General features: G+C 43.9%; 1 protein-coding gene across 4 annotated transcripts in view; it reads left to right on the plus strand.

Moving 5' to 3' along the window:
• LOC146689529 (fatty acyl-CoA reductase 1) overlaps positions 1-12212 on the plus strand; it is a 65910-nt gene that overhangs the window by 39956 nt on the left and 13742 nt on the right. For all 4 annotated transcript variants that reach the window (XM_085436587.1, XM_085436585.1, XM_085436586.1 and 1 more), the window contains 2 exons: positions 5190-5365; positions 11018-11197. In XM_085436587.1, coding sequence (XP_085292713.1) covers positions 5190-5365; positions 11018-11197 — 356 coding nt within the window. The remainder of the gene's footprint in view (positions 1-5189; positions 5366-11017; positions 11198-12212) is intronic.

Below are 12212 nucleotides of genomic sequence, written 5' to 3' on the forward strand. Positions count from 1 at the left end.
AGCTTCCCCGGCTAATATAAACTACCCGGTATGGTCGTCTCAGGTAGTCGGCGGGGAAAGGTGCTACAAATGAACAGATTAAAAGAGAAGGGTTCCATGAATGTGAGTCTTGGCTCGAGGTCAAGAAACTGAATTTGTTTACTGATTAAAGATGGAGAGGCATTAGGCAGTAGCTGTGTACCCCTGTCTTTATCTCCTTTCAAACACACACATTCTTTTCCATTAATCTGATGACCTCTGAGTAACCTACATGTGCAGGTTTCAAAGCAGTCAAGCTAATATCAAAATATCTGCTCTATGCTTCCCATTCGTTGTCCATAGAACCAGCTGTGCAGTGCATTTCAAACTTTCTTGCCGATATAAAGTTGAGGCTAAGCCAGCCGCCCGTTATTTTGCACTTTTGTGAGGATCAGAAATGAAGTTTTACTTTACAAATAGACTTCTGACGAGATCCAACTGAAGAAAAAAAAAAAGTCAATTTAATTTTAAAAAGAAAATTATCTTATGAAACTTTTATTTTGTATCAGACAGCAGCAGGATGCATCCACAGGGGGACTGTTGCATGCTGCAGGGATGAAAAGACTGATGAAGCCAGCAAGGTTATGCAACCCTGTGTCTGACGGAAGCATTGAAAACATTCAGGGTATTGCATGCATTTGTTGTGGAAGCCGTGCTGGAAAACGTGTTGGGGAACAAAGACAACAGGCGGTGACAGGATGTATTGTCACCTAGGTGACCAAACAGGATGTTTTTATATGTACTGTCACTCATTCAAAGTGCAGAAGAGCTGCATGTAAACAAAACTGAGGTGCCGGCTTTAGAAAAATTACAGAAATTACACTCCTAGGTCTGATATAAGAAAGACAAAGAGGAAGAAAGAAATGTGGGACTTTGTTTAAAAGCATTATGACTCTTCTGGTTTGCTGCCGGGGCCACCAGCCTCTCAGGAGGTCACGTTGGACCTGAAGCGTGCAAAGCATACCTATCATTAGCTCTGCTTTGTGCTGTGTCCCATTGTTACCTGACATTTTGGCAGCATAACAGTCTGAGACATCGCCAATGATCTCACAGCTTTTGTGTGTCGTCTTTTTGCTCATTTTGTGCAGCTCTCTTTGAACTTTTTTGTTCCTGGAGAATCGAGGAAATGGTCTGTGTGAAGGGTCCAGTAAAAAAAAAAAACACGCAAGAAGAGTGGAGTTAAAGGGCAGTTAGCGAGAAGTGAGGCTGTTCAAATGGCATCTCGGTTTGGTGGGCTGAAAGGAAAGTGCCATTAGTGTTGGGTTTCTGTGAAAGTCCACACAGTGGCTGCTTGAAGCACTCTTGATGGAGGATTTATTGCCCTTTGGGTCTACAAAATGACACTCGATTGCACTGGAAGTACAGGTGATGACCACATTCAGACCTGTGCGTTAAACCAAAGGAGTTACTTTATACTTCTGAAACTGCTGCTTGTTCAAGGCCATGACTTTGTTTCAGGATGCAGCACTGAAACACTTGGCTGTGGTGATGTTTCACCCTCCAACACCCACCCCCACCCTCACAGCATCCTCCAAACTGGTGGGCTATTGTCTTCCTGTACAAGGCGGTTTGCTCACTAACACCCGTGAGTTGGAGAAGGGTGCAGTGGTAAATACGTGCAGTGGAAGGCTGGCACAGGCCACTTATCGCCCAGAGAGCTTTTTACAAAGCAGGGCCTCAATCCCACAATGCCATTCTCTGCCTGCGCCTGTAACAAAGAGCTCTCTGAAGCTCACATTGTACGCCCTCTTTCACCCTTTTGACCCTGATGCTCTTTCTCCGTTCTGGCTTTTTCTGTAGTTTAACTTTGGGTTACAAGTGCTTCAGTGATCTGCACGTGCCATGATTTGGTGAGCTGTAGTCAGAGTGCACGACAAAATGTAATATTTATTCATTTAATCCTTTTTAAATGTGCATACTGATTGTGTAGTGCATGGAGACTGCATTTCTGTGTGTAGCAGAGAGTACAGTTTCACACAACCAGATAAGAGAGAAGTGAGCAGCTGGGAGAGAAAGAAGAAGCTTCTTGCTCAGAGCTGCTTGTGTACCTGCTCACCTACTACGAGTTCAAATGTAGAGGAGGCTTTCTTTGTTCCTGGCAGCTCGTTTCTCGTTTTGCCAAAGAAAATCTGAGCTATGTTTTGCAGGCGGACTTTGCCAGTAAGTTGATAAACGTATGCTGTTGAGTAAATGCTGTATTTCCCTATTTTTATTTTATTACGTGTGCTGGTAGGGTGAAGTCAGGACGGGGCTGTCGCAACAAAGTGGCACTTGTCTCTTAAGAGATCATCCAGAACATCACAGGAAGCTCTACTGCAAATCATAAACTATGGGAAGGATGAGGACTGTTACACATAAAAGCTGCACTCACTTTCTTTTAAAATAAACTTAGTTTTCAAAGAACAGTAGTATTTTAAGTATAAATATTGGAGATGCGCCGATATCTGCGATAACTGTTAACCAGGAAATACTTGCCTTCTTCTTCAGTAGATCATCTGCCTCCATCTCATCTTATCCCCAGTGTCCTCTCTGTGACACTCATGTCATTTTTCACTACACCCATGAATCTTCTCTGTTGTCTTCCTCTTTTCCTCCTTCCTGGCAGTTCCACATTCAACATTCAATATGTCCACTCTTCTGGAGAATGAGGCGTTCCCAAGCTAGCAGTATTAATAATCTCTCCTGTATATCCTGGAACTTCCCCCAGGGTCCCTACATTCCTTAAAGCCCTCACCTAGGAGGTGTCCAATGAGGCATCCTAGTGAGATGCCCAGATGGCTACTTCTGATGTGGAGAAATGGCAGCTTTACTATCATTATATAGCTTGTTATATATTGTTTAAAGTTGGCAAGCAGTAACCTCATCAGTTTAGTCTTTCTGCACTGTCTGTGTTATATCAAGAATATCAGCTTACATACTGTTATGTTCGTCATGCTCTGCACCGTTTGTGGTCAGAGGATGGAGGAAATTACTCACCCTTTTTCAGTTGCTGGGTTGCTAACGTGGTTTTAGCCTGAAGAAATGTTGCAAATCTCATCAAGCCACAGTTGCACTGTAAATTTTGCGTGTGCTTGGGCGGCATTTGTGAAAACACTTGTTGGAGTTTTAACACTTCTTTCTTTAAGTGTCAGAGCTGTGAATACGTTGTCCTACCGCCGGAGCTCTTTTAGCTGATGACAGCTACCCTTGAGCCTCATCACATGCGAGTAGAGCAGAGCATAAGCACTTGGGGAAAGTTCAGTTTTTGTTATATTTGTGTTCAAGGAAAAACCAAAAAAGGCGGCTCCTTGAATCATGCAGCACAGAAAGGACAGTTTTTGCAGTGCTGATATTTTTTGGAGAAAGCTGCACACAGAATCTTTTCCTCTGCTCCTGCTCCCTGCAGACTCCGTTACTACCAGCTGTTGGCCTCGAGCAGAGGGAGATAACGCTGTTACTTTTCATTACATAATAATAACGGCTCTACATGAGCATGGAGAAAATCCCTTACACCCCCCCAACCCCACCCCTTTCTCTCAGATGTTATGACAGTGCATACTGTACATGCGGGCTCGTTCCTAATATGGGCAGTATGGTGTACAGTATTGGGAGCGAGTAGGGTGCCATTAAAAAGCAAGGGATTGATGAGGATACAGAGCATGACTGTAAAGAGCTGTTTAAGTCAACTTCTGTCCTCTAAGCGAGAGATCTCTGCTTTTAGGACAGCTGACACACACAGTGCGGCACTTCCATAACAGAGCGCACGCGTTTTGATGCCAATCCCTTCACTTCCCCTCTCACTCCCCTTCTTTTCTCCTTCTCATCCTTTAATATCTGTCTGTGAAAGGCCTTTTGAACACAGCTGCTCTGTGCAGCAAGGCAAAGCCAAATTTCCTGGTAGGAGCTGCACAGATAAATGCATGACATCTGACTCCGCTGCCTTTGGGAAGCATCTCCTGACTCAAACATTGGCTTGACATGCTTAGCTCTCTGCAGGGTGTCGGGCAGCGAACGGCGTGTGATACACGAGCCGGTAAATCTAGATGAGACTTCACATAATCCCCGCCTCCATGTTGGAATATTTTCTCCGGCACGAAGTCGGCGAACGGCAGCGTAAACAGGTGGAATAACACGAGTAGGGTTTGCGTTTCAGCATGAATGTACAGCAGAGCGCGGCGAACAGCGGCACAAATGGCCCTGTCAGATACAGGTCAGAGGTTTACAGCCCTGATAGTGTTTTTGTATAAAACGGGGAGTGAATTCCTTTCTTTAGAGAGTAGATTACTTTTGCAAGCTGACTCACTGACCCGTGTTTACTTTGAGACATTTATCAAGAAACACTCCACAGTGTGACTCATGGCACAGATGGATAAATCTCATTGGTCGATGGCAGGCACGCTACTTTTTTTTTTTTTTTTTTCTCTCTCTCTGCTCTCACATCTGTAGCCTACCTGGCTTAACACCTAGTCCCATCTTCTTTTAGTTGAAGCCATTCATTAGTGAAAAAAGGCACCTTTAATTAAGACTTCATAGTCAATTCACAGAGCTCATTTATCGATTAACTGTCATGATTATAATTGGAATTAATGCTGCTTTGAAACTCAATTGGACGCATCTTTCCTTTTATTTTAGTAGCTTTCAATAAGGTAGAGCAGCAAAATGAGAGTTACTAGGTCCACCCTGTTAAAACAGATGCACTCTAATACAACATTACTACTCATGAGGTGAGTTTACTTTTCAGTCTGTTTGCTTTCCTTTCTATGTGCCGTTTCCACATTTTGAGTTAAGTTGCGATTCTAAACAGTCCAGTCTGACCGGTCTTATCTCGTCCACGTTGACTATCGCTGCTTTGGTGAAATGAAAATGTACAGGTCATTTGCATCAGAACAATCTCCTCACCTGAAGCGATTATGCAAAGTACATTTGCGTTCCTTGCCATGGTGTTTTAGTGTTTGAGTCGACTGTAATAGTTCTTCTCTCCCTGACAGCTATAAGCAAAGTTTGTTTATACAGCTCACTTCGTACACAGCATCAATGCAATGCCAATGTCCACATCTTACGAGAAAGCACAGCCTTCTTCAAGTTTAAGAAAAATGTATATGGCATTTAAATGTTCGATTATTTGAACGCTGCTGATGAATTAGCTAAGACATAAAAGTCTTTCCTTTAGTGATTTCTGTTTTGTCTGGCAGCTTTTCGACCGTGTGAGGGAGGAAAACCCCGATTTCCACCAGAAGATCATCCCAATCAGCAGCGAGCTGACGCAGCCGGGCCTGGCCATCAGCCCAGAGGATGTGGAGAAGCTCACCACCTGCATCAACATAGTCTTCCACTGCGCCGCCACCATCCGCTTCGATGAGCCGCTCAAGTGAGGACCACGTGCATTTCATCCATTTTTTTATTTATTTTTTTTTCCAACACAATGAACACACAGACTCCTGCTGCTTTGTTTCATTATTACACCTCATTACAATCCTGTTCCACTTTATGCAAGGTGTCTTTATTGCTGAGTAAATGTTGCTTGTAGCAGGAACTTGCTGTTGAGAGGGTGCACTCCAGAGGATGTGCAATTCAATGAGCATGACGGTAATGTTTCATTGACATGACGCAAAGAGGAAGTGGAGCAGGATGAGGGTGTGGAGAAATCAACCGTTTCTACGAGTTTGTAAAATCACCTATAAGAAAATAGATGGTTCCTATTTTACTCAGGGAGTCGTGGCATGTTCGGAGTGTTGGTAGGATGCGATTCAGTCAGTGTTGAGTCGGTATTAAGATAGCCGGTCAGTCTTCAGAGGCTCCAACGTCCCAGTGAGGACGTCTCGCTCGTTACTGGTCTATGAGGAGCTTTGCTGAATGTAGAGTTGTTGAATTCTGATGTGAGCACTGTGATGACCTCGTTATGTTGTGCTCCTTTAGATAATGTGTTGATGTTCTCCTCCGACTAGTCATACCTGTAACTTCCTGTCATAAGCAACAACGATCCGTCCTATAATGTTCGAATCCTGTTCACCAAAAGACCCGACAATAATACAGAGAAAACCCCAACAATGAGACGACCCAGTATGAGCAAGCACTTGGCAAAAGTCGGAAGGAAAAACTCCCTTTTAACAGGAAGAAACATCTGAAAGAATCAGGCTCAGGAAGGAGCGGCCATCTGTCGTGACTGGTTATAGGGTGATGGGAGGAAGACCGGACAAAAGACTCACTGTGTCTGAGAGCCAGAGATTATTAATATCTAATGATTAAATCCAGAGTCCTGTATAAACACAGAGGGAGTGAAGAAGAAACAGTCCATTATGGGAAGCCCCCGGCAGCCTAGGCCGGTGAGGTCTGGTCTGAGGTCAGTTGGTCATAGCTGGGAGGCGGCAGGGAAGCCATTTGTATAGACTGGGCCTGAGCCTGCAAGCTTGTGTAAAAATATACAAACATGGTGTGCAGCTTTCTTTGTCTTGCTGTACAAATGCCCAGCCTGGACTGCACTGGATCCTTCATGTAAAAAATTATCTGCAGAGTGAAACGGATGAGCCGAGAAACCGAAAAGAGAAGAATGATTGGCATTCCTGCTTATAGCTTGTGTCTGGACACTTTCAGTTGCACTGCATTTTTGGGATTTTGTAAGTCTGATTACACACATGTTGACCCCACGTGATGATCCCGGTATTCATAGATTAGATCTTCAGTTTTAGCTTCTTTTAAGCAGGGAAATTCCTCCCAAGATAAGCGAGTGAGGCCGCCCCTTCAGTGTGTTTGCAGCCTCCGTGTGCATGGATGAGTGGAGGTAGATCATTTGTCTGACGTGGTGTAGTGCTGCTCTTTAAAAGCTCCCTGAAGATGGGTGTTCAGAGGCGGGCCAGTTTGAGTGACAGCTCAGTTAGGACTGCTGCACTGCACTGAGCTGCACACCGATTCATATCGATCTCTTAGTGCTTTAGTCTCTCTCTGTCTCTGTATCTTTCTCTCTCAGTGGCCTTTATCTTCTCTCTTCTTTTATTTCTTCATATGACTTCACTGGGTTTTTTACTCACGCCTCCCCTTTTTGTCATCTCAGAGTCATTATTCTTGTCTGGTGACCGGCAGCCTTGTAAGCAGTGCAGAGGCCATAAATCAGAAGAGTCTGCTTAAGGCTCGAGAGTCAGTCCAGGGCTTTTCAGCCCGACACCTCAGCTGGTCTTCATCCTGTGCAAGTCTTTATCCACACTTAAAGGATCATTGCTATTTATTGAAAGCTGGTTTTAACTTGAAACTTATTTCTATTTATCATAAGATTGATCAAACTAAGGTAATCTGTGAGTAAAGAGAGATTTTCACCCTATAATGTTCTGCGCAGTGGGTTAAAATTTCTAGAAATCATGACCTGGTTACCAGGAAGTGTGCAGAAACAAGTGCCCCTCTACCCTTGGGTAGAGGTTCTTCTTCGTAATGAGCTGTGACAGGATGTAAACATTCATGGTATCCTCCCCTCGGCTGAACTACAATGTCAGGTAGCTGCTAGCTTGCTTCCTGACATTGTAGTTTTAAATGAACTTGCAAGAAAGCCATAAGAGGAAAATATATGTTTGATTTTTGGGGTGAAGTGGCCTTTTTAAAGAAGAAAGCAGCACTGAGTGTTAATATTAGAGCTGCTAGTGATTTAATATTGATTCATCGATCTGTCACTTTATCAATACACAGTTCTGTGCTTCAGAGAAGTACTGATAAAATGTACAGTAGTAATGATAATACTTGGGGCAGTCTAAGCATTAAGCAGATATTAAACGACTCTTGAAATTTAGGAAAATTATCCGATAAACAAATTCTACAAAAACCCTTAAAGTGATTTTATTCTAAGATTATTACTTTGAAGTCTTATAACCTCGGTGGCTTCATATGAGTAAAAATCAGCAGCTGGGAGTTTCTTTTGTTTGCTAACTCGAGCTTTTCTCTAAAGGACCGTGACCCTTACAGACAACTGTCTGAAACAGATAATATCCAGTGAGCTTTGTGAAAGCTTTGTTGATGACAGAGGAGACTGGTCAGACTGCTTCAAGCGGATAGGAAGGAAATAGTAACTCGAATAACCACCAAATATGCAGAATAGCATCTCGGAACACAAAACGCATTGAACCCTGCTGCTACAGCAGCAGAAGACCATACAGTGTGCCACTCCTGTCAGCTAAGGACAGGAAACTGGGTCTACAATTCACACTGGCCCACGAAAACTGGGACAATAGAAGAAGCGTCTGAGCAGCAACATTCAGGTGTTAGGATAAGAATTTGTTGTAAACAACATGAGAGCATGAATCATTCGGCACTTTGGACCCATAGCACCAGTTATTCACTCTTCAAACACCACAGCCTGCCTGAGTATTGTCGCTGACCATGTCCATCGCTTTATGACCACATTGGACCGTCTTCAGTGTCTTGAACGCTGTACTCAAAGGGCCTCCACAGTCAGCAGATCTCAATAGCTGGTAGTTTCTGATGAGTGCCTATACTGGTCTGTAGTTGTTGCATCTGAGTCATAACTGCAAAGACAGATGGGTGATGAGTCAGGAGCAGGAAGGGGCGCAGTGGTGCCTCCATCTTCCCCCTGTAGTCCCGCTGGCGTGACGCCCTGCATATGGTCCCAGAAGATGGAGGGGTGATGACACGCCCCCACAGCACTCAAAAGCTCACCGGGTGATCGCCACCGCAGTCTTCATCGTCCTGCCGCTGCCAACAGCCTGACCGCACCTGATTCGTGCCACTGGACCGTTCGCCCACAGCTTTTTGCCTCTCGGTTCTCCCGCGACCTCGTGATCGACACCCACGCTGAGCCGGAGAATCATGCAGTGTCTGTTGAAACTGACCACAGCGTTTCTCGTCTTTGCTCTAGGCAAAATGGACTCTGTATGTTGTTGTAGTTCTGCTGCAGAGCTGACGCACATCCACAGCTGAGGGCTGAGGTTTATAAAGTGAAATGTGTTGTGTGGGTGGCCTACAGGAGGATTATCAATCACATGTGGGTTGAGTTGTTTTTGTTTCTTCTTCTTCTGGCAGTTAGGATTTTGTTGTTGTCATCTCTTTAAGAAAACATTTTTAAAACGATAAAGGCCAGCACCTTGATTATTCTTGCATAAGTTTGAGTCGGATACACGTGCTTCCTTTCACCAGAGATGGAGTCTTTTTATAGAGGTGACGCAAGACAGGTGAGGACGCCAATTATAGATTTCATTGGCAGAATGAAGATGATGGCAGCGATAAACATGAGGCGTGAGAAGTCAGGGTAAGAGTGGTGATGAATGAGATGTGCCATGGTGTTATGAGTGGCTGGCTGCTTATGTGGAGGCCTACACAGGTGAGCCAGTATTCTCCTAACAAGCCTCACTGCCTCCTACTGGAGGGAACCCTGCAGGGAGAGCAGAAAGAGGAGGCTGTAACAGCTTTAGACAGTATAGAGTCAGAGGATTGCTAATTACAACACTTGTCTCATCATTATAAGACCAGTATCTATTAGACTTGTATAAATAAATGGCCAGCTAGGCCCTACTTATGTTTATTTTCTACTTTATCAATGGTTTAAATTGGGAGGGGGGATTTAATCTCTTAAACTATCATGCAATTAATAACTTCATTACTCTATCTGCATTTGTTCTCATTTTGTGGTCCTCGGGATTTTTCTGTCTTCAGAGAAACACTTTTTTAAAAAATGTTTCTGCTTTTGGACTGTTGAGGTGAAATGCTGCTGCGTCATTTATAAGGTTATAGTCTCTGTGTTTAAGAAGAGAAAGTCAACAAAAGAAGGAGCAACAAGTTATCACTTTGCCAGATTTTGCAGGTGTAAAGCGGCGTGCATTAGGGCTGTGCGATATGACCAAAATCTCATATCCCGATATAAGAATTCTGTCGTCCGATAACGATATAAATCACAAAAATGTAACATTTTCTGTAAGTTCTGTGAATCTCGGGCAGCTCGTCTTGCGGGAAGCGTTTCCAGCTGCGAGTCATGTAGCTGGAGTCCAGTGTTTTAACAGATGCATGAAACTATATTTTTAGACATAAGTTGTAACGGCCGCCGTTTTCTATTACACAGCGTGCTGCGGGGAAAAGCCTGTTCTAAAGTTTGAGTCTAAGGTTTATTTTTTAGCACCTGATGGCTCTTTTTTACTTCTCATCCTAATCTGCACTTTCACGTAATTCAGTTTACTTTGAAAAGTCTCAACAGGATCTTGAGCTTTATTGTGAAAGGTTTATGTGGAACATAAACAAGCGGACAGGCGATGGTGTTACCGTCGTTGTTGCTAACCACAACGCATAAAAACAGGCGCTTGTCTGTCCATAGTGTGGTTATATTAAATATAAGAGAAAGAGAGAACTTTAAGAAATTAATATAGCCACTACAGTGACCATCAAAACGATGAAAAAAATATTGCCGTAAACAGTTTATTTTGCGACACCACGAAACAAACGATAGCATAAAATGAAAGGATAGAAGTTTCTATATTGTCATCCGATATATATCGTTATATCGAACAGCCCTAGCGTGCATTGTTCAGGACCGTTCTCTGCATCGATTCAGAGCCGCAGTAGATGCTGTAATGCTCAGTCTTGGCTTTATGACTGGTACTACAAGATGAAAAGAGCGAAAATGATGAGGCTAATACATGTTTTCCCCCTCCTTCTCATTTAGTCTTGTTCTCTCTCCCTCTCCTCTGTTTGATTTCATGCCTCTCTATCCCGCCGTGTCACTCTGCTCCGGCTTGAATTTTTTTGCAAATTCCTGCTCCTTTGCAAATTCATATTTGAATGGTACACTCAGTCGTCAGCAAACAAACGCTTATACATGCAAATACAAAGATAGTAGTAGTCTAGCAAACACGAACACACACACACACACACAACGACTTTCCCTGCACACACTGAACCTGAGCACGCACACACAAACTTTTCCCTCCCACACAGACTCATTTGCACGACCTTTCCTCCCACATCTACATACACACACTCCCAGAGACGTGCAGTCTTTTTAACACCGTATGAATCTCTCTCTCCTCTCCTGCAGACACGCCCTGCAGCTCAACGTGATCGCCACACAGCAGCTCCTCAGCCTGGCCCAGCAGATGCATCACCTCGAGGCCTTCATTCACATCTCCACCGCCTATGCAAACTGCAATCGCAAGCACATTGATGAGGTCATCTACCCGCCGCCCGTCGAGCCCAAGAAACTCATAGACTCCCTTGAGTGAGTGGATGATGTTTTTGTTCACCCATGTCACAGAAATACTTCCACTTGGGGTTAATTCATGTGATGTGGAAATTAATCCCAAAGAAAAAGAGAAGTTGCATATTTATGCAACAGCTGCAACCAAGGGAGAGACCGCGACAGGGCCTCCCAAACAAGGGATTGTAACAAGGTTCGCTCAAAAGATCAATAAATAGTGAGTGGATAAACTATTGCATCACTTGGCGAGTGTGTCAGAATCAAGCCCAGTAATTACGAGGAACGAACAAACAATGCAGTCATTCACAACACATCCAGCTGGGCCTAAACCACCCTGGGCACGATACCAACACAGATCTCATCCATTCACTTACATTCAGCAGTGAACCTGGACTGGGATAAAAGCAGGAATGTGGAGACACGAATTTCATGATTATGTGCCTGTTTTCACACCTGTGCACACATTTGGCCAACTGGCTGTCAAAAAAAGCGCTTTATTGTCAGATTGCGCCATGGAAGTTATTGCAAAAGTTGGGCAACATGCACACCTTTCCGTGTGAAAGGAGGTTTTCTTTGCTTTTAAACTGTTCATATTCATAATGTAGTCCAGGACTAACACCTCCACGTGCATTTGAAGAGCAGTAACAAAGACTCTCCCTACATATCAAAGGTCACAGTAATTTCAATTTGATTCATATAGCAACAAAGGACAACTACAGTTACCTCAAGGTGTTTTATTTGATACAGAGAAAACCCCAACAATCAGGTGACCCCTTATGAGCAAGCATGTGGCAAAAGTGGGAATAAAAAACTCCCCTTTAACAGGAAGAAACTTCCAGCAGAACCAGGCTCACGGAGGGGTGGCCATCTGCCGTGACTGGTTGGGCATGAGGGGAGGAAGACGGGACAAAAGAGACACTGTGGGGGAGCGGGGGAGGCAGAGATGCATAACTAATGATAAAAGACAGCAGATATTACACTAATGTCTGAAACGGCATGAAAAGGAAGTGCTAGGGTTGAGATGGGTTGATAGCGG

Source organism: Copadichromis virginalis, linkage group LG17 (assembly GCF_057382275.1).
Source record: "Copadichromis virginalis isolate Kocher_CV1m ecotype Utaka linkage group LG17, C_Virginalis_male_GT1.1, whole genome shotgun sequence".
NCBI classification, from domain to species: domain Eukaryota; kingdom Metazoa; phylum Chordata; class Actinopteri; order Cichliformes; family Cichlidae; genus Copadichromis; species Copadichromis virginalis.